Below are 22,936 nucleotides of genomic sequence, written 5' to 3' on the forward strand. Positions count from 1 at the left end.
AAAACAGTAACAAAGTCAATGAGGTTTTTTTTTTTTTAATACTCTCAAATTTCACTACATTTCTCTAAGCAAAACTCTTGTGTACTTTTATGGATGACACTTATAGAGAGAACTCAGTGCACACGGAACAAAGACGACATTTAAAAACACCAGCCAAAATCATCTACTGTGAATGGAATTCTATGTTCTCAGCTCTTTTAAGTCTGAATGTTTTTCTCCTTATCTCTGCTAACACAGCAAAATGTTCCTGTTAATCCAGCACTTGGATCAGAATGGAAGATCTCCACGACATGATTAGCAGAAAAAAAAAATAGTACTATCATTTCTTCAGAGCCATCTAACCATCTAAACCACAACCCTTTCTTCTTCTTCTTCTTATTTTTTTTGCTATTATATTATACTGAATATATTAGATTGCATTTGCTTACTAAAGTGGGGTGAACATTAACTTTACTCAAAACAGTAATTCTGAATAGAGCATAAATCCACTGATCTAGAAAAGAAGCCTTTAGATACCAAGTAATGTCAATGCCTATTAGCAGAACTGTTATTTTGCTTTCATATAGGCAAAAACTTCAGAGAATTCTCACTAGTCACAAAGCCACATGCAGATATGAATACCCACATTGTCAAGCTGGGAAACTACAAACATTACAGTAATCTTAATATATAGAAAATATTTTGGCTTCTTAGCCCATGTATTTAATTTAGTAGTTTTTCTGACTTATTCATGACAAGAAGGGTATAAAGATTTCAAAGACCCTGACTATCTTACCGACCTCACCTGAAGCACTAGAATACCTTTTCAAATCTGAAGGATATTAAGAATATCACACACATTACAGTGACTCTAAAAAAAAAAACAAAAAACCAACAAACAAACAAAAAAAAAGCCCCCAAACCAAAACCAATCAAGAAAGCTAGCTCCTGTAAACAGCAAGCAAGAAGAATACAACATAATCACAGGTGAAAAGAAAATACTACAATATCACCACCGTGCTGAAAAATGTACCTGTTCCGCTGTGAACAGTGGTTCATCATTGATGCAGGAAACAATGATGGAATGCATATCCAGCTGTTCTCTCAGCTCTTCATCATCTGACAGGTCAAGGTTTAAGTTATCATTTACCTAGAAAGCATGAAAATTGAACACACACACACACACACACACAAATAAAAACACATATACAGAAATTATAAAGGAAACAAAAGGGGAACTAATGTAGAGTTTCACAAACAAAACATTTTCCTTGCCCATAATACTGGTATCAATGCTTTTTGCTGTCAAGCATGCAGAAACTGAAGCATCTTAACCACTGAAATAGTTAAGAGAGGCGTCACTCTTGAAAGATGAAGAACTCAGCAATTAAAGATCACATACACAACGTCACGTAGATATCTGCATTGGGCTGACAGCTTTCCCTACAGATATTTAAAACAGGCAGTTGCCTTAAAAGAAGGCTGACGTTATTCAGCGTGGAGTGGAAACCTACGTAGAACAAATATTAGACATCTGTGATTTTATGTGCTTTTAGAGTTTTATTTTTTCACGTAATGAAAGCAACATAAAAAACTGTTCTAAAAATAGAATGTTTCCTTAAGTCTCCTCCTCCATCAATCACATATATTTTACTCTCATACTCTGCCATATTATAGCTTATTTACAAATACTTTAATATTTACAAATACCATTCTTTTTCTGCATTTTGTCTGTTATCACATTCCAGCCAAAACAACCTAGAAAAGCTAAAGTCATCTGAAAACACACAATTTGTATTTCTTCAGGCATCAGAAAGAAGGCGAGCGTCCTCTTTTTTTCCAGAATCTGGACTAACCACGCGGTCACAGGCCTCCACTTGGAACATCTGCTCACCCACCACACAGACACATCTCAGTTCTGACATTCGTTCATGTCTGCAGTCCTGAAACGGTCAACGTCTATGAGATGGTAAGCAAGGATAACAGCACATCCAGAAGGAGGTCAGCTCCTCCTTCCTTACATCCCCACAAACATTTTAAGAGACTCAGAATATATTCTGATGGTTAAGCTAAAAAAAACAACTAAAGCAGCCCAAAGCATAGCTGACACTAACCTGGCAGTGCACCCAGTCACACTGCGTGCCCATTTCAGGCCCCACACTCCCACTCCTTGCACTGGCAGCTTCAGCTTTTGTACCTGCCGAACAGACCAATTCAGGCAGCGACATGTCTGGAAGTAATCTAACAATAATATAATAACAGCAATTACGCAACCCTGTTCCTTGCACCACTGCACAACACTTCCTCCTAGCTTCCCCTTTCGCTGCCAGAGCTACATAAAAGCATTCAGAGATCTGTGATGTCGAAGCAACAAAGATTTGATGAATCAACCTCATTCACCTTACGTTTTCACCTCCTAGAAGAGGAAAAAGCTCAAATCCAATGGCATATTACTAGCTTCAAACACATCAAAGAAGCATTACTTAGCTGTTAGCATTATTAAGTAAGAAAGTTAAAACAAGCTACTAGCTGATCCATATGTGCTGTCACATATCCAGAAGTACTACTGAAACAGAAGTAGGAAAAGAAATAGTGCTGAATGCCTCCAAACAGATGGGCTTCAGACATCCAAAGGCATGCCAGGTGGAGTGGAAGCTGAAAAAACTTGAGCTATGTTTATTTCATAAACCAATTTCTTTTCTACTTCCAGCATACCTAAGATTCTTTATAATCCAGCAACACAGCTTCATATTTATGTAGTTCCTTCATAATTTCCTTACAAAAATTCCATTCAATATTTGTATATTGTAACTGGTTATCTATTAAGAAATCAACCTTTCACTCCGCTGTTTCAGTCACATAAACACAAACACAGCACAGGGGGCTGCAACTGCTTTTAACTTTAAATGTAAAGATTTAATTACTTTAAAATCACTTAGAAAGTCAGAGCATGCTATTAATAAAAATTAGAATATATTTAAGTCAAAAAAATCAAGAGATAATCATCAGACTCCAACAGAGAAAGACAGAGACTCTGCAGGGGAAGATGGTGAAATGTGGTTTTTTTTTTTTCTTTTTTTTTTTTTTTTTGCTATCCTTTTCACTAGAACAATCACTGCTCTTGTCAGCATAAAAAGTACCTATGGATTCTTTAATGGATGGCAGAAATCAAAGCATTAATCTATTCTCAGGTTACACACTGAGATATTTTTACAACGTAATCCAACTTCACCATGCTTAAACAACTTGTTCCCTCAGAAGACCTGAGAGATGAGAATTCTTCCTAGCTTTCTTCCTCAAGTGTTTTAATCCATGTGTAAGAAGCTCAGAGGACAACCTCTTCCATAAACCTCACCGAAGCTCTTCCTTCTCCAGGAAACTATTCATTTGTTAAATAAGAAAACAGAAACAGAACTAAGTTGCACTTCTGTTCTCCTTGGTCAATTTTTCCATTAAAGAATCACTTCAGTCTCCAAATGAATGCAATGCTGAGTGTAAGAGATTAAAAAAGGGTTCTTCTGCAGATTGGAACTTACCCCTTTTTCTGAAAGGTTCAGAGTTGGCAAGTGCAAAGCTCTGGTGTGGGAAGATTTCCAGTCAACTGGCATTACGTTTCCATAATTATCAGTCAAAGCATTCCAAATCCTGGAGAAAGAAAAAGAGGAATTAAAACATACAGCGTAACACAGTAAGCATACCTGTAATGGAAATATCTTTCTGCCTATGAGTATCAATTTTCCTCCCTAAATATTCACCTGCAATTTACTGACAATATTTTTATTATGCACTGGAGTCAAGAAGCCAAGTTTTTTAAATAAACATCAATTATTTCTCATTTTAAATCCAAAATTTAGGCAGAACAGTAAAGTAAAGCAAGGTAAAAAAAAAAAGAAAAAAAAAAAGTGACAGCCTTATTGCTAATAATATAACTCCACTCAAAATCTTCGTGGGGAGTGGGCAAGTGGGCAAGGTTTTCCCTACTGAAACTTGAGATCAGCTAGAAATTCTTTTCCTACAGTTGTCCCTGTCTTCCTTGCCTCCTGCAGATTAAAGTCAAGAAGTAGCAGAGGCTGACAGCAACATCTGAGTCAAACCTGTATTTTTACAGCTTGCATTAGCTTTCATAAAGCTTTTTTCCCATTTATCACAAAAAAGCAAAGATACAAAGAATTTTGCTTTATCCAGCAGTACTCTTGCTGACCACAGCTCACCACTCTTCTTTACATCTCATCTTAATCATTCCTGCATACAAGCAGCTCGCACACGCAGTCCTACTCTGGTACAGCAGTTCAGATCCTGGACTGCCTAGAAGCACTGCAATGTGGGTGCGTGTCTGGAGCGGTTGCATAGCCAGGCTCATAGGGCTCAGCACTGAGCAATGCCTCTGACTCACGGCTCAGTGATGACCTCCCTGCTGGTACCAGATAGCCAGGCATCTGCTGAGGGGCTTTTTTTACCCCTTCTCTTGGAACAGGGCACCCAACCGACTTACCTCAAAGTAAAAGAAACACCGCAGTGTTCCTAACGAAGTTATTTGAGAGCGAAATTTGCCATAAGGTGTAGCAATTCTTAAAATGAAGTTAAAAGCAGCACAGGCCTGAAGCGCTCCGTTGCTGAGGGGAGAAAGCAACGACCCCGGCTGCAAAACTCGGAGGTACCGTTCCCACACTTTCCACGCCTGATTCCAAACGTGCGTTCGGCCAGAAGCCAGACTAACCGGAGACCCGGCGAAAGTGGGGTGCAGCGTTAGGCCCGTGCCCGGAGGCCCAGCGGTGCAGCACAGACGGGCACCGCGCTCCCCGCCGCTCCCCCTCGGCCGGACCGGGCCTCCCCATCCGGCCGGAACGCCGCCGCCCCGCTCCCCCTCTCCCCGGGCCTGCACTCACTCGTCGTCCTGCAGCGCGCTCTGCTCCGTGAGCGGCCGCAGCGGAACGCGGCTCTCGCCGCAACCGGCAGCGCGGGCCGGGGGAGGCTCGAAGCAGAGGGACAACTTCGTTCCCAGATCCCAACCGCCTTTGTCGCCTCGGGCGGTTTCGGGAGCGCTCCCCGCCGAGGGCTGGAAGCCCGAGAAGTCCTGCCAGTCCCCCGGGTCTCGCTGCGAAGCCGCCGCCGCCATCGCCGCAGCTGGAGACGCCGGGCTGCGCGCCCCCGGTCACGACTCCGGGCGCCGCGCGCTCCCGGCGGCTCCGCGGGGTTCGGGGGGGAGGCGGGGCGCGTGATGGGCCGCGGTGGGCGGTGCCTTCGTTCCGGCGCGGCCGAGACGGAAACTGCGGGCGGCGGAGCTACGGGGCGCTGCTGGGACAGCCGGAGCCGCCCGCAGCCGCCCGGTGGGATTCCCGGCTGCTCCGGGCGGGGACCCTTCAGCCCTGCTCGGTTCGAGGCGCGCACGGCACCTCGCTGCCTGCCCTGGAGTGGCGGCTCCCTGAGGTGCCCGCGTCGTCGCTCAGATGCGGTGGAAGCAGAGGCGCTTTAAAGGAGTTCTGTCAGCGCCGCTGAATCGAAGTGACAGCCGCAGGCCTGAGGCTGCAGTAGTCGCAGATAACCCGAGCTAGAAGGATAATCGAGTCCAACCGAGGATCATCCGACCCCCGGCTCCGCTCAGCACCACCCGAAATTCAAACCCGATGCCTGAGCTGTCCAAGCGATATTCCAGAGTGTGCCATGCTCAGTTTTGAGCCCCTCAGTATGGGATATGTAGGGGGTTGAATGTGTCCAGAGAAGAGCAGTGGAGCTGGTGAAGGGAATGGAAAACCAGCACTGAGGAACAGCTGGGGAAACTGCAGCTGTTCAGAGAAAGCAGGCTGAGGGGAGACCTAGATCCCCCCAGCTGCCTAAAAGGAGCTTGCAGTGAGGAGGGTGTTGGCCTCTTCTCACCTGGCAAGTGATGGGACACAAGGCAACAGCCTCAAGTTGCACCAAAGGAGGGTTAAGTTGAATATCAGGAAGAATTTATTTCATAGTGAGGGTGGTCAAGCATATCAAGCATAGGAACAGGCAGTATTTAAGAGATGGGTGGATATAGCACTAAGGTTTAGTATTGGGTCTCAGTAGGTTTGGTGGATAGTTGGACTTGATATTCTTTCCAAGCTCAATCACTCTGTGTTTCTAAGTTTCTCTGCTTAGCTTCTCTCATTTGTGTTCAGCCTTGTTTAAGTTTCTTTTCATTTTTCCCACTTGGTGTTTAGAAAGAGACAAAGCATCTCTGTCCTACATAGGCATTTCAAATGTAATTTTTTCTGATACTGATAGTACTGCAACAGAGGCCAGGACTGCCTCAAGTGTTCAAACATGGATGCACCATCATTTTTCACATTAGCATAGAGTTATTTCCTCTTCTATGCAGATGAAAAAATGAATTCTTCACAGGCAGCATTTAAAGATACTGCTTGAGAAAACAGCCTTCCATAGGCATAGTCAGGAAAGAGCAAAGATGCTAGATCAGGCAAATATGCAAATGAATGATGCAAGGGATGGAACACCTCCCCCTTTTAAGGACAGATTGAGAGAGCTGGAGCTGTTCTGCCTGGAGAAGAGAATGCTCTGGGGAGACCTGAGAGTGGCCTTTCAGTATCTGAAGGGGAGTTATAAGAAGTAAGGGGACTGCCTCTTTATTAGAGTCTGTTGTGACAGGACAAGGGGGAAGTGGTTTCAAACTGAAAGAGGGCAGTGTTAGGTTGGACATAAGTAATAAGTTTTTTTACAGTAAGGGTGAAGACCAGGTTGGATGGGGCCTTGGGCAGCCTGATCTCATATTAGATATTGAGGTTGGCAGCCCTGCCTGTGGCAGGGGGTTGAAGTTTGATGATCCTTGTGGTTCCTCCCAGCCCAAGCCATTCTATGATTCTATAATTCTGTGATTTTTAGGGTGGTGAGGCACTGGCACAGGTTGCCCAGAGAGGTGGATGCCACGTCCCTGGAGACATTCAAGGTCAGGCTGGATGGGGCTCTGAGCACCCTGATGTAGCTCTAGGTGTCCTTGTTCACTGCAGGGGAGCTGGATCAGATGGCATTTAAGGGTCCCTTCCAACTCAAACAATTCTATGATTCTATGAAGCCCTTAAAGCTCTGATCCCACAGCCCTTCTACGGGACCTTGTGTCACAGTCCTGTGTGATTGACTGTGGGAGGTATGGCTGGACCAGATGGAGTCAAAATCAGAAAGAACTTTATTTTTGATTGCACTTCAGTGAATGCTGAAACTATTTGGAATGCCACAAATCCCTTCAGTGTGAAAATTCTTTAGTGTAGAACCCAGAGCCTTCTGTAACTGCAAACATTTCTTCACCCACAGTACTTTCTGAACCGTTCTGATTGAAGACAACAAATGACTCACCATACCATAAAGATAGAAATGAATGTCTCAAGGACTAGCATGAGGAAGTAGTAAATAAGAAGATTTAAGAAAATAGACATCGGTAGGTTTAAAATTTTTTTTTATTGTGCTGCCAAGAGCCAAATTACAAGAAACCGCCTTACAGTTAAAAAAGTAAACAAGCAATCTGCTGAACCGCAGTGCACTCCGAGTGCCACATATGCATCTATTTTTCAGAAAATTATATCTGCATTTCTCTTACAAGAGCACAACAGGAACCAAAGTAAAAGAGTGTAATGGATACAGCACATAGGATAAATCATATCTTTAAAATAATAATAATAAAATAATAATAATAAAAAACATTTTACACCATGTCCTATATCCTGCTAATATTTTCAGAATATGGCCTTGATTGTAAAACAAAAGCAAGCATTTACAATTTCTGGATAAAGACTGCTTACTCTTATGCAAGGAATGGATGTCTTGTCTTGACAAAATCTTTGTAGTAAGTGGACAGAAACGTCTCTGTTTCAATATCAGAATAAGTACAAAACACTGGGGAGACCACATTTTTTCTTATTGGTGGTTGGAAATGGAAGTTACATAAGCAGAAAAAATGTTGACCCTTGATGATACACCTATTTTTTGCTTTGATGCAAACAGCTAGAACACCTTTTTGATATTCTAAAACAAACAAAAAAATTGTTAATCTTCAGATTAATAAATTAGGTCATTATAATAATAAATTAGGTTTTTTTTTTCTTTTCAGTTTTTAAAGTTCAGCAACCTCTGACCAAGTATTTACAACAATACTTGAGAGTTCCTTTACAAAAAATACATTTTCTTTTCACATTAAGCATACTGGGTATCTGTGTCTCTTATGACAAGCATTTGTAAAAGAAAAAAGGCAATGCACAAATGGGTAATTAGTATAAAAGTGCCAAGACCTGTTTGGAAAGTTAACATTGTATTATACAGCCAGAGTTATAAATGAGGCAAGCTACAACAAACTTCCAGCTTAATGTGGACAATATTCCAGTAGTTGTTTCAAACAATTGTTTGAAAAAAACAAAACAAAACAAAACAAAAAAAGAAATAAAAGAAAGAAAAAAAAAAACCAATAGAAAATCCAGGAGCTGATGCTGTTATTCTATGGAGCTGATTAGTGCTGCATGTATATTGTCATCAGTGTCTCTAGCCAATGCATTCATTAAAAAGCCTTTTTAAGGCTAAGCAGGAAAAGAAAAATAAGAAACACCCTGAAATGTAGCAAGTAGCAAGAGCAACGCTTACTGCTATAATCGTGCACGTACTGTACACACGCAAACACAAGAGTGCACACACACACACACACGCACACAAACACTTTCAAATCAAATCAAACTGTAGGTAGAATGAGATGCTCTTTTCTTGTCTTTTCTAAACTCACAAGTGATTAAGCACTGATATGGAATGCCTGTTTATCTGTTTTTGCTCTGGGTAAAATCTCTCTCAGATAAAAATACATTCAACAAGAAAAAAAAATAGAAAAAATATATACTGTATACATAGTATTTTATATATACAGTATATATATGTATAGTGTACATACACATGCATGTATATATACATACGTATACCTACATGCATTTGTATATACATATATATACACAAACATACAAATACTTTTTGTTGTTTTTAGCATAATTATATTTACATAAATATTCCTATAATGCTAAAGTTTAAAGAAGCATGATCTCCTTTTTTTCTGAGCTTCAAAAAAGGTGCTTGAGTAATATACAATTAAAATTAAGCAGCTTCCTAGCATGGAAGTAGTTTCTAAATCTGCATACCAGTAAATAAGAACATCAACAGGAAAAAAAAACAACAACAACCTTAAAACAGTCTCTTTTTTACTCTCTTTTAAGCAAGAGCTTTGTCCAACAAAAAAATATTTTTCCTTCTCCTGTATGAACAACCAGAGATTGATATCAAATAACAAAATGAAACCACAACAGACAAACAAACAAACAAAAGCCCCTGGAACTGCGTGGTGTTCTTGACTTTTCCTTCCTTCCTTCAATACTGCTGTCAAAAGATCCAGTGCTCATTTCAGGAATTACTTAGGCCTCAGTCATTTGCTAACTCTGCCAAAGTCTGGCTAATCTAGCCAATCAGCTTTGAAGAAAACAAAAATAAAACAAAAAACAAAAAGCAGCACAAGGTGTAATTTTGTACATCCTTAATAAACCCACCCTTTATTTTCTGCTATAACCTTTTCCTTGCTATTTCATTAACTACTGCAGCTTCTCAACATATAGAAAAATATTTGCAGCTACACCACATCTGTGATGTGACAAATTCTGTTCTATGAGTATATTATTGTAGCAACAGCTGGAAAGAAAACGTCAGACCTTTTTATTTTTTTTTTTTCACTTGGGGTTAGGATTTGCTGCAACAGATGCAATTTCAGAACAACAAGAAAAGCCACTGTCCTGCTGCTTGGTGGTATCTATTCATTTTCTTCTCCAGCCAAGCATGACCAGCTTTTCTCCTCTGAAACTTCCTTTAACCTCATTGCCTACCCCTAGCCCCTGATTCCCCCTCCCAAAAAACCTCTATAGCTATGTTACAAGCAAATACACCTTAACAAGTTTTAAAACTTTGGTTCTAAGAAAACACTTGGTCAGTTATCTCAAGGAAAAGTGGGAATGCTTTTTCTGGCACATTGCAGGAGTCAGAGCTCATCCCAGTAAGGTCTTAGAGCTGTACATGTAGTCACAAATCCAATACAATCCACTAAGCAAGTGCACGATTCTAGCTTTATTTTAATAGCAGACTTAGTCTCTTTCTCTCTCTCTCTCATTTTTAAATCCTTGGTAAGGGTGCAATTCTTCAAACTGTTTGATAGAAATTATCTGCCTGTAGGTTGTTCTGTTTCTGCATGCTGTAGAATCCGCTGTATCTTGAATCCGGGTCTGCAATTCTTAGCATCCTCTGAGAACTGTCCACCTGGACCATGGTACCTTTCTTGCAGTCCACGTATACCAGTTGATTGTTTAGGCAAGATGGCTGTTAAGACAGAAAGAGAACACTGAATCAGTTAATTTTTTTCTGTATTCAACCCACTGCTAGCAGGTGTTTGTGGTACAAACCCATAAACACAAAGGGAAATCAAATTGGCAATGAAACAGTTTGGACTCTTGCTAAGCTTGGTAAAGGTTTATGCCAAGCACAATGACAAACCAACAGCCTCTTGCAATCACTATTTTTCATCTTCTCAGTGAAGTTCAGGTATTCTTTTTTCCCAGTTAAACTGTTACCTACTAGTCTTCCACTATGCAAGGGCTTAGACTTGTTGCCTCAGAGGTGCAGGAGGTTGTTTAATAGCCTCTTTATAGCTGATAATTTTTGAGAACATTTTGTTCTTGGTGACAGTATCACTAGGATAATGGGAGAGATTTCTTTTATTTTTATGTTTATTCAAGCAATTGAAGTTGATTGTCTCCTCCGTTAAATGTGAGATTCTGTTACCTTAAGGAGCAATTCTATGGAAACCAGTTGACTCACAGGTAAGAAAAGAGTTTACAACAAAACAAAGAACAAAAACACAAAAATAAGGCCAGATTTTACAACATTAAAGTGTTATTTTATGTGAAAAGAAGTGGGAATCAGCAGTAGTCAAGATCTCCCATTTATTTCCTAGACTAAATTTGAGAATGTATGGCATAAGTGCAAAATCTCCCAGAGAATTGTGGAAAAACCTGTCACTCCTGATAGAGAAACAAGCAGTATATGTTTTCTTCAACAATGTACTCATCTTCTACTGAATCTGATGTATCATTGTCCTTTAAGTACCCTTTCTTTTAAAGCTCTTCAATAAAATGATCTTGTCCTGTATACTATTATAGCTTAGTACCGATGTATCGATTTTTAGATTAACATCAAATGTATATATTTTTTTCTGCTTTCTCAGCATATTTAAATAACTACAAGCTGCAAAACCTTTCTCCTGCAGCCATCATAGAGAAAGCAGAAAGAAAATCTGATGACATGCAGCTTAAAGGGTATTATAGAAAAGTAGTTCCATTTACTCCTTGGAAAAGTAGTTCCAATTCCCAAACTCCTAAAAACAACTAGAATTGTGGGAATATTTTTTCTCAAAACATTACATTATTTTATTTCATTAGCATCAGGAAGATAAAAGAGATGAAAAGCTATAGTATATAGTAATGGTTTAGAATATCAGTAACAACTCTGGAAAAAATGAAAGATATTCTCTAAAATAGTACACTCGAGTATTGAAAGTGCCATTTCATGCGACTGTGTTATCACTGGATAGGCTGAACAACACTGTTGATATTTCTAGTGTAAATGAATTTTTATTAAAATAAAAATCTTTATTGGCTTCAAATTCATTAAACTTTTTGAAACCAATCAGTGATTTTATGTTAAAATTGTCCAATATAATGCAGTTATTAGAAAATGTGATGAACATTACTAGTACGTACAGTATCTGATCTTGGACAATACTTTGAAAGTGGATGGAAGTTTAGAAAATGATACCTTTCTCCCAAGTGATGACTGCAGATAGAACTGCATACAATTATGTGTACACATATGAAGTTGGGAACATTTTTGGATTTTTTTTGCTGAACTTGATTTCTATCCAGTCTCCACTCATCACTGCATCAAGCAGGACATTGCTGGCATTCATTCAATAATGAAAATAATTATTCAGGAGATTAAATAAACACCACCAGCCTCAAAGGTATAAAAAGGATTCAGGCTTAAATGAAAAAAAAAAAACTGAGTTCATATGATGTAAATTCAATTGCATCTCACAGAATATTCTAGTCAATTTCAGTTTTCAGAAAGGTGAGAAGCTGGAAATAGGCATGAATATGGCACCTTTGTTGGAGCTTTGTAGCAGGACACTGGAATCCACTGCTTTTTCTGATTGATGAGCAGAAAGACGATGATTACTAACAGCGCTATCGTGATTGGAATTGTCACCAAGGCAACAGAGCTAACTGATGCATCTTCACTGGGGTGTGGTCCACTTCCACTTCTGTACTCTCCCTGGAGATGATTCATGTCTGCAAGACAAATGTGGGCATTTGACATTAGTAATGATAAATGGGCCCCTATCCATAAATAACATAAAAGCCTCAGTCACAAACTTTGTCATTTTCATGAATTTGGACTTCTTCTCCTGAAATGTCCCTTTTTAATATAAATTAGAATAACTGAAAGCTAGTAGTTTGTATAGTGACTATATTAGTCAGGAAAAGGCCATAAAAAAGAGGAAATTGGATGGAATCTAAAGGAGCAATAGCAACTGTGACAGCTCAGCTGTATTCACTTCATCTTATCTGATTACAACCAAATTCCCACTCAGAAAAATTATGCTGTATTTCTGTGCAGCAGAAAACCTGGTAGTCTTACAATGAAAAGTTTTTTTTTTTTTTTTTTTTTTTTTAAATAATTTTAAATTTTTTTAAGCTGATAGAGCAGTTCAGTCCTGTCTGTTCTCGCCTGTTGAGAAATTATTACAATACTTGCATCACTCAGCCTGTGAAAACAGCTCACTGGCAGTCTAACAGACTCAGTTTTTCATGTAATTTCAAAGCATGATCATTTTCAGTGACAGTATTCCTACAGTTTTCAGTGCACATTTAGAGTTTCTCAGCCAGGATAGACACAAGCCAACTCCCAGCACCTCTGAAACGTAAAGATGTTGAAATTATAAACAGTGTAACTCTATAGCTTTATAAAATAGTTATATTTCGGATATCCTTTCTCCTAGCCACCAAGTAGTAGCATGCGATATGCATGCATGTTATGATACTTGGATACAGAAAAAAAAAATACACAAATTTTAATAGTCCTTCAATTAGAAAAAGTTAGCAAAGAGTGTGACATACAGTATTTTCCACTATCCTGCTGGGCAGTGTAGCTTTAAAACTAAAGATGGATTTACACCATTAGGAACTTTTAACAGTCTTGTGTCATTACACCTGAAGTGTTCTGTTCCACAGCCATTTTTCTATAATATATTCAGTATGGGACTCAAGAACATGGGGTGAGATTCTTTTAAGTGGCGTGCAGAATAGAATAAGGGGCAATGGACAAAGACACAGGAAGTTCCATTCAAACATGAGGAAGAACTTCACTGTTAGGGTGATGGAGCGCTGGAACAGGCTGCCCAGAGAGGTTGTGGAGTCTTCTTTTCTGGAGATAGTTAAGACTCATCTGGATACTTTCCTGTGCAACCTACTGTAGGGGACCTGCTTTAGTAGGGGGGTGGACCTGACAATCTCCCTTCCAACCTCTGCAATTCTATGAAGGCATCATATGTTCTTCTGTTTTTATCTTTCAGTACAAGAATGTCAAATGGACCAAATCAAAGTTCATTGATGCCTATGGCATAATAGCATCCTGCTTTCTAGCTTGTGTATGAAAAAGACACTGCAGAAGCACTCCTCATTCACCAGTTTATCATATTTATAACTGTACAGAACTCTGTCATACCAACAAAGATGTGTCTTCCAAGCTGAAGATGTAATGATAATGAGATCAAATTGCTTAAGAATACTTTAACAGACTGAGTCGCCTTTACTCAAAACAGTATAACAACAGAATAATATTCTGATAACCACCTTTTTCAAAGCATCACACAGATGCTACCAGAATTGAAAAAAACAAGGACATTAAAACATGGGGAACAGTCACAGATCTAAGTTAGCCCCATTTATATCAGATCTTACCTCTGTGAATGTGGATGATGTCATTTTCACTTGGTGTTGACCAGTTTGGCACTTCCAGTTCAACATCTCCTCGATGATTTGTCTTCTCAATAGGGATGTTAGTAGGTTCAGGTACATACATCTCTGAAAAATGAGATGAATGTCTTTCAAAATTACAAGCGTCTTAATTTTCTGGTGCTGCTCTTAATTCAATAGATACGTCTGGCTATCTGCAATGCTTTCTACTACGAATCTTTTCATTTATTTTAGAATTTTCTCCATTACAGCTATGGGATACGGTTTTAATTTGACATAAAATCTTCAATTTGTGTTAAAAAATTTCCACTGTGTACAAGATTCATGCATGTTGTCATAATCATTATACTAATGTAAAAGGAATGGTGTAGTCCTGTGAACAACTTTTTGCTTTTTAAAAAAAGCATTTCAGAATAGATGGCTAAGGCTTGGTTTGTGATGCTAAATATAAAAAATGCCAAGACAGGGCTACATCCTTCCGGCTGGTACATAGCTGACAATTTTTTTTTCCCTCTCCTGTAGTTCCCAAAGTAGGAGAATTGAAAGAGATGCTACTGCTGAATTGTCCTGTCAGAAGTAGTTATTAGCTGACTCAGTAAGAAGGAAAACACCTGCAAAAATACGTCAGGAGTAGCATTAAAAAGCAGTTGCAGTTCTTATGTCCCTTGTATCCACAGCTAAGACAATTTCATATTACATACATATCAAATTAAAATACATTAGTAATGAAGTATTTGAAAAGTAGTGACCTAGAAGGGACAGAAATATTAATTACTGGGCAAATACACAGAAGTGCAGAACTATTCATTTTCCTACTTCATTAGTTTATTTTCATAACTTTGTATACCAACAGACAGAATAAGCAAAAAAAAAACAAACAAAAAAACCCAGAAGAACAATTTTTGAATCTGCAGTTCTTAGAGTAAGTAAAATTCAAACTATATGTTTGCACAATGTGCCTATTTGTTATTCATTTTCCTGAAGCCTAAATGTCTCCATGACATCATTCAGTATGGACTGACATTCAAAAAACAATAAAAAAAACCTGACTGTCAGTCCTGGAAAAGAGCATTGCAATAAGCTAAGTTGTTACATCACATTACCTGGGCACATGGGACAGCAGCTTCCCTCCACATTGATGGGTTCAGCACAAGGCAGGGGTGGGCAGCTAACAGTGGAGCAGAGAGTCTGACCCTGCAGGCAGTAACAGTGCGTGCAGCTGTCGATGTCCCAGCGCTCCTCATCTGCGTATGTTTTTCCACTGAAGTGGCAGACCACTTTCTTTGGTACTGTATCTTCTGTTGAACAAAAACAGAGCAGTGTTGGGATGGCCAGTTGCACACAGATCTGATCTTTTCCCAAAATATAACAGTGAAAGAATAACTAAGAAAAAATCCCAGCTATAATTAAAAGACCCTCTCCACATCTTTCATAGATATTTCAGAAATATAATTTCTGCTTCTTTATGAAGTACGTCACCAGCCCAAACTAATGCTTCTCCTCATGCAAGAGGCTAGAAGATGAATGATTGGGTCATGAAGCAGTGATATCAAAAGTACTGTGAAAATGATAAAACAAGATAAACTTTTTTTCTTTTTTTTTTGACTGTTTGAGACTCCTAACTCATCCTCCTCCTCTTTTCCTAGTGAATCCTATTTAAATCCTATTTAAGAAGAAAGCCAATCTACAGTTCTAATTACTAAGATTCAAGACAGACAAACTCAGTCTGGAATACTTCAAGACAAGACTAGGAAGGATGCCAAGAAGAAGGAAGCAACTCTTGAGTGACGTAACTAGAACAGTTTTGACTATTATGACAAAACATATAATAAGGGGATATGCTTATTCTTTGTAACCACATCAGTGGGATCTCCCACGAAAAGGGTAGCAAGTATGTTTTTTCATGGTCAGTATTATATAAGTTGGAAATTGGCACAATTGTAACCCTCAAAAAAGTGAGGTTAGGTTCCACAACACTTTTTCCAAAGATTGAAAGCTACAAAACCAACATTTTTTTTTCACACAGATTTTGACACATTATGCAATAGAGACCTAAATGTGATAAATAAAGTAGGTCTTGGGAAAATACTCAAAACCAGCATTCATTTTCTTTCTAAGCATTTAATACATCTTTATTTTAATGCTGATACCTACGCAAGTCTTTCAGACTGGCTGTATTATACCTTCGATTTCACTGAGAAGATGATCATGAATTGCTTAACTTAAAATGTTTATTTGCTGCTATAGCATTTTACAGATTATCAAACAAACAAAAAACAGTACACAGCAGAACCTCCCAAACCCAGACAGAACCTCATTTTCATCATAGCTTCTCAGTACCTTTTTCTGCTAGAGGCAGAAGTTATTATGAAGAAACATGGTGATGCTGGATTTGCAGATTAAGCAGATGCATGAGACAGCAGAACCAAATTGCAAAGAAACCCACTAAGCTGTTAGAGAAATACTGGTTTAATATCGATACAGATTACATATATAAATATGTCAGCTAGAATTACCTCCCGTATATAAATACAAATCCTTAAATATTTTGGCCATCAGTATAGATTTTATTTAGAGACAACATAAATAGATCAATATTATCTACAATAAAAAGGTTTGCAGTCAGCAGACCAGTGTCATGTATCTGGACACAGTAAATTCAAATGCAAAAGAAGACTACTGAGTACTACTAAGAAAATACTAATGAAAGCATCTGAAAAGCTTAAAAGTTCCAGAGGTCCTTGAATTGGGCATCCATGTGTCCATGGATGTAATTTCAAGTAGAAGATTTCTATATGAATATGGGATGTAGGAAAGTAAGAGTGGGAGGAAAAAGTGGTCAAAAGCTGCAAAAAACATACAATTTCCATTTAAAAATGATTATTTTTGTGTTAAAAGTGTTCATGAAGAGGCAATGAAGACCTGTTTAGGTTAGGATGGCAAGGGACAGAGCGAGAAGCACAGCTGGAGTAGTTCTCTATTTCTTACTCTTAATCCAGGACTAAAGCTGAGCACTCCCTGTTCACCCTGGGCTGACCTACTCCCATAAATGTTACCTTGCCCCACTCAGGACAGCTTCTTCAAGTCTGCAGCCCTGTTGGCTGGATGGCTGGAGAAGTCCTTTAACTTACTTAGGTTTCATGAGTTTATGTAGAACACAACAAAATTTAATACATATGGTGTTTTTTTTTTAGAAAAGTGAACAAAGATAAACTCAGAGTAGCAGTCTTGCACCTTTGAATCTTTAAAGGAAGATCCTGTGCATACCTCCTGCTTGATGTCCATATCTATAAGACTATAAACCCAGCATGAAGATGAAGGCTACCACACCAACAAGCACTCAAGAAGAGTGGAAACAAAGGAGAAGTACAGTGAGAAACCCACATGGAAAAATGCAGTTCAAAAGACAGTGTGCAGCTCTACTTGTCTTTTCTCATATTTCCTCTAACTTCACTACATCTGGTAAACACACAAAGTCAATGCTGTTTTGTGCATAAGAGTAATCTTCACTCATCAAATGGACATCCCTTTATCCTCTCTAATGTAGATGGTTATTTTTCCTAATTAATATCTCTTTGCACAAGAAAGAAAAATATTGAACACAAGGTGAATTTGAGAATTCAGAAAACAACAAAGCATCCAAGGCCTGCAAGATTTTGAATTCAAATCTGTGCTGACTTGTTAGAAATGAACAAGATCTGGATCCAGAAAGGAGTAGAATAAAAGATAGTGCTAAAATCCAGCATCATTTTTGAAATTTCAAACAATGAAGAAGTCTTGTTATAACTACTTGTTACTACTAAACACTTCATCAGCTATTACATGAAAATAGGAAGGAAGAACCTCTACCAAGATGTTTTTCACAGTTCTCAAGAAATAAGCAGAAAAGTGAAAAACACAAAGGTTTTATTCTCCATTTGAAATTTCACATGGTTCTCTTTATCATCTGCAGTTGTAATCTTTTATCTGCGGTACTGCATATCTTGATACAACATATATGTTATCAGTCAGATCTTCCACTAAATCCTCAAGTCTGTATGAAAATTATATTGTCATATACCTGCACTTGTACCTTGAAACTACAGATAATGATCCTCAAAGCTCCCTATGCAGATTTTAATCTTCAGTTCAACAGAAGGCACAAATAGCTTTTCCCCAAAACAGGAAAACATATTTCAATTTGGAAATAAAACTTTCTCAATCCCAAGGAAGGGGTAGCAAGTTATGGACTATTTTTATTTGCTCACCAATGCAGTAAGGACAACACTGTCCCTTTCTCAAAACAGGTCTCTCACAGGATACTGGTGGGCAAGACTCAGAATAACATCTAATTACACCATCCATGCAGATGCAGCTGGTGCAGACATTAGGCTTCCAGGATTCAGCTGTCAGAAAAATATCTCCTTCATCATTTTTGCAGTAACTGGGCATGCTCACATTGCTTGACAAAGAAGGCTGAAGAGGCTCGTCTGTAAATATAAAAAATTAAGTTAGTTAACTTACAGTAGCTAACTTCTTTGATATTTCTTCTACATAGGGCTCATTCTTGTCATGCTTGCCAGTTCAGTACCTGCAGTTCATAAATCTCATTATATGCTCTAGAATAAAGTTGATGTAAACCTTTACTGAGTTTACTCAAGAAAAACCAACCAACAAACAAACAAAAAGATAGTGAAATCATGAAATGATCATTGTCAGAAGCAGCCTCTCAGAAAGGGACTCTGAATGTTCTAAATGGAGTGGCATACAGGAATTCATCTTAAATCAGATATATTGAATTTTAAGCCTAAAAGCTGAATCCTAGAATCAGTTCCAGGCCTTCTGTGATGAAAAGTCAAAAGCTATTATGCTGCTATCATCTTCGCCAGTCTTATAGGAGATAATTATAAGCTGTGGAGAAGCAGATGGAGCTTGATCAGGCTTCATCTTGATGCTGATGTGTCAGCTTTGATTCTCAGGCACTCACACAGGGGAGATATTTCTGCAATGAAGCTGTATCTTAACAGACATTATAGATCCCAAACTATGAGTGCAGGTACAGAGAGCACATAAAAAAGAAGATAAAAAGATTCATAAGGGGACTCAGATCAGGTTCTCAATCTAACTATGCAAAATAGGAGACTAAGCTTCTCACAAAGCCAGTGAAGAAGGATGAACTTCTCCAAACATTTATTTATGTGTATTTTGAAGATAAACAAAAAAAATGTTCATGGTTAATAATTGGAAAAATGGTTGTTGGGAGAACAGGCTAACATTTTAGCTTAAAAAAACCCCGCCAGGAAAAATAACAACTCCCAAACCAACAAACACTCTGTGTAACAAATGGCAAAACCTAGTTTGTTTAGTAAAGCAAATCCTGTTACCTTCTTGACACTGTGAGGCAGTCTACTGCTGGGCTGTAACGGTCTGATATTAGCAAGCTGCCTTCAAGTCACTCTCAAATCATATCAAGTGAGGATAAAACCAGCAAATTTTCTTTTGTGACCAAGTCCCAAATATCCAACCCTTACAGTATTAACTTTCCCTCAGAGAAGGTGTCCAAACTTCCACCAGCAGATGAGATAACTATTGCACACAGTCAAATTTTGCAATTGAAATGGGAGGACTGCAGGCTTAAACTCCAAAACGCTAAAGGAAAAAGGGAAAGCAACAGCCAATTGTGCACACACTGAAACAACTAGTATTCATAACATAAATTCTAAAATCAAGAAAAGACTGATAAAAACTAGCTGTCAATATATACCTGGGCACTGAGGACAGCAGGAGTCCTGTGTGCGAGTGGGGTTTTGACAAAGAAGAGGAGGACAGACTTCAGTCTCACACAGGACTCGTCCACTGTGGCATGTACACTGTGTGCAAGAATCAATGTTCCATGTTTCTCCTTCTACAAAGTATTCCCCACCAGGAGCATGACAGATTGATGGACTAGTGAGCTCTGGCTTCTGCACAATTATTTCATCTGGAAAAAACAGAGTTAGAAGATAAGAAAAATCAACTGTGATTCCAATGATTAAAACATATACTCAACCTTTTATTTCTTGCTGCTATTATAAAAAAAATTAGGATTAACAAAACCAGCTATAAATTCACTCTTAAAGAAACTCTTTTTTAACTTTGTGTCACTCACTTGTATCTCACAGAAAATGTAAAAAAGGTGAAAATGGAACACTTTGGGAACCAATTTGAATAAATGCTGGTGTGAGAATCCTTCTTGTTTTTTGGCTCAAAGCTTGCTTCCTGAGGTTTTTCTTGTGATAGGACTCTGAATGATTTGTTGAGGAGGCAAGTGATGGATGCTAACCGTGTGACAATCGATATCTCTTTGGGAACATTTGAAAGCCCCTTCTTCCAGAGCTGCTTGCTCTGTAGAAGAGCGGAAGAGAGTGCTCAGGAGTGTTCACTGGTGGAAGATCTGGCCTGTGACTAAAGCACTCCAGCTTGGTATGGGAGGCTGGGGAATGATGCCATTGTATCTTGTGAAGGCAAGATACAAGTTGGTGCCTCCCTGCTTCCTCTTATCTGCTGGCAAGGCCAGGAAGATAAGAACAAAGGAATTTCCTGCTGAGGTCCCAGAGCCAGAAGCTGCCACTCCAAGGAGAGCTGACTCAACCACCTTGGGTTTGAGCTGTCACTCAAAGGAGAGCTGACTCGACCACTTTGAAAGCATTGAAAAGGGGCCATCATCGCCACGGTCGTTGTTGTCATCGTCAATAGAACAACTCTGCCCGATGACCCACCACTACTGAAGATCAAAGACGGAACTACGAACTTCGCTGGATCCTTGGTGGTGACTATCTCCCTCTTGCTTCCTATAAAGACTCCTTGCTTCTTCTTTTCTATCTTTTCTATTACCCTCCTTCCCTTCCCCATTACCCTAATTCATAATAGTGTCCGTCCTCCCCTTCCCCATTTCCCTGATTAAGATTTGTAATAAACTGGTCAAACTAACATTTGAACTGTTGTTTCTTAATCTCACGCCAGGTATATAGATAATAAAAGAACCTCCTCTCCCTCCTATAAATTGGAGTGAGACAGCTGGTTAATATACATCAGAGATAACCAAGTATTCTTGGAATTTCAGAAAGAAAGCAAACCAATCTACAACATAGAAATTCCAAGAGACAACTGTCATTTTCTGAAAATGTATTCAAATTGCACAATTTTTTAATTGCTAAATATTAACATAAATGCAATTCCTGAAAGGATGGATAAGCATGTTCGCAGTCTGGGATTTGAGAAGATTCAACTGCCTATGATAAAATTCTGATGTGACTTGTGCCTCTAACATTCAATGCCAGACTAAAACCAAAATCTGATAATCTCCATCTGTAGCTCCTAAAAAATTAAAAGCACTTAACAATGGAAATATGTCACTGAAAGATTGTTTCATAAAGAAAACTTAAAAGTTAAAAAAAATAATCTGCATTAATGACTGAAGTAAAAACAGTACCCAAGATGATTCCAGTGAGTACACTTTAATTTTCAGTGACTATCTCACCAAATTAATCTTAGCTCTTTTTCACACAATTAGTTACATTAATCCTACAGCCCTAGCCAAAGACTCATTCAGCCTGGATTAGAAATCCAGGCAGTTAGAGAATGGATCTGATCTCCTTCAAGTCTTCCAACCACGAGGACATTCAAATAATGGGGGAGTACCCTTCACCAATGGGTGTTTTAAAAATAAAAAAGAGACCTGCCTTGCATTTAGACAGTGTTTAAGCAATTACTATCGGTGAAATTCTGCCATGGACTACAATTGCACAGCCTGGTTAAAAAAGTTCCCACTGTACATAATGGATGAATTACAAAACAACAACTTTGTGATATTTTCTAATAAATTTACATAGATGACAGGTTGGCATGCTGGTTGCTGTGGAGCCAGCAAGCTTGCTCCATGTTCTGCATACAGGAATCAAGCTCCCCACGTAGCATGCTTTATTCAGTTCCATGAGCCATGAGTTCAACCTGTTGCAATGTGAAGCTGCAGAGTTGTCAGTGTATATTGCTCTTTGGCCTCAATTCAACCCAACTGATGTTGGACATTAAGAACGAGCTCCCTCAGAATTCCTGTGCTGTGAAGAGAAGGGATTAAAAAGTGACCCAGGTAATGATTCAGTATCCCTAAACCATTTTCTGTAGGTCCCTCTCTCCTACTTTTGTCATTTGGATAGCCCAAGGCTAACACACTGCATGTGCTTCTCACCACATTCTTAATAACGCTGATTTGTCTGATGAATTAAGTCTGTGCCCTTTGCTCTGTGGCATCCTCATAGAAGATGCCCAGTTCCATCACTTGCTTTCTCTTCTGCAGAATGACAGGTAGAGCTCAAGAAAATAGACTCAGGCTGATCTTTCCCTGTTCAGAAAGCACTTTAATATTTTTTCCTTAAGGGAATTAACTAATCTATCAGTGTTTAGTTTATGTTACCTTTTTCCCATTGCATACATTTCTAAACAGCAAATAGGATTCAGTAGCATTTTACCACACTTGAAGTGACAGCTAGTCTGCTGCCCTGTCACTGTCTGACTTATTTCAGCTGGAACAATCTATTACATTTTATGCAAAAAACATCCAGTCAGGCAAGCTTTGCATTAAGTTCTTTGCAAAGTCACAGCTTATATACTGCTCATAATCATAAATGCCTAACCAGAGAGTACTGCTGTATGTACGGCACTGCTTACAGCTCCCTTACCAGTATTGGTATTGATATATTATTGCAATTGAGTTGCTGCAAATGTGCAATTACTAGATTCCTGATGGAGTAACTAGCAAGGCAAGCACGTAGTCTTTCTGAGAAGCATGGTTCTGCAAAACACTAAAAGTTAATGGCTTTCTAAATCTTGCAGGAAACCTGGAGCTCTCCTTAAGAACTGGT

At 38.9% G+C, this 22,936-nt stretch overlaps 2 protein-coding genes across 2 annotated transcripts in view; both read right to left on the bottom strand.

Annotated features, from left to right (window-relative positions):
* The window catches only part of FEZ2 (fasciculation and elongation protein zeta 2), a gene marked incomplete at its 3' end in the record, with an annotated part of 36,569 nt that extends 31,471 nt beyond the window's left edge, over positions 1 to 5,098 (bottom strand). The window contains exons 1-3 of the mRNA XM_079550304.1: positions 4,866 to 5,098; positions 3,516 to 3,624; positions 1,013 to 1,129 (exon numbers count right to left, since the gene is read on the bottom strand). Of these exons, the coding sequence (XP_079406430.1) occupies positions 1,013 to 1,129; positions 3,516 to 3,624; positions 4,866 to 5,095 (456 nt within the window). The 5' untranslated portion in view covers positions 5,096 to 5,098. The remainder of the gene's footprint in view (positions 1 to 1,012; positions 1,130 to 3,515; positions 3,625 to 4,865) is intronic.
* Positions 5,099 to 10,167: 5,069 nt separating this feature from the next.
* CRIM1 (cysteine rich transmembrane BMP regulator 1) overlaps positions 10,168 to 22,936 on the bottom strand; it is a gene marked incomplete at its 3' end in the record, with an annotated part of 162,389 nt that continues 149,620 nt past the window's right edge. Inside the window, exons 12-17 of the mRNA XM_079532835.1 lie at positions 19,801 to 20,016; positions 18,305 to 18,526; positions 15,161 to 15,355; positions 14,043 to 14,165; positions 12,184 to 12,371; positions 10,168 to 10,344 (exon numbers count right to left, since the gene is read on the bottom strand). Of these exons, the coding sequence (XP_079388961.1) occupies positions 10,168 to 10,344; positions 12,184 to 12,371; positions 14,043 to 14,165; positions 15,161 to 15,355; positions 18,305 to 18,526; positions 19,801 to 20,016 (1,121 nt within the window). The remainder of the gene's footprint in view (positions 10,345 to 12,183; positions 12,372 to 14,042; positions 14,166 to 15,160; positions 15,356 to 18,304; positions 18,527 to 19,800; positions 20,017 to 22,936) is intronic.

This window comes from Tetrao urogallus (genome assembly GCF_951394365.1).
Source record: "Tetrao urogallus genome assembly, chromosome: 2".
NCBI classification, from domain to species: domain Eukaryota; kingdom Metazoa; phylum Chordata; class Aves; order Galliformes; family Phasianidae; genus Tetrao; species Tetrao urogallus.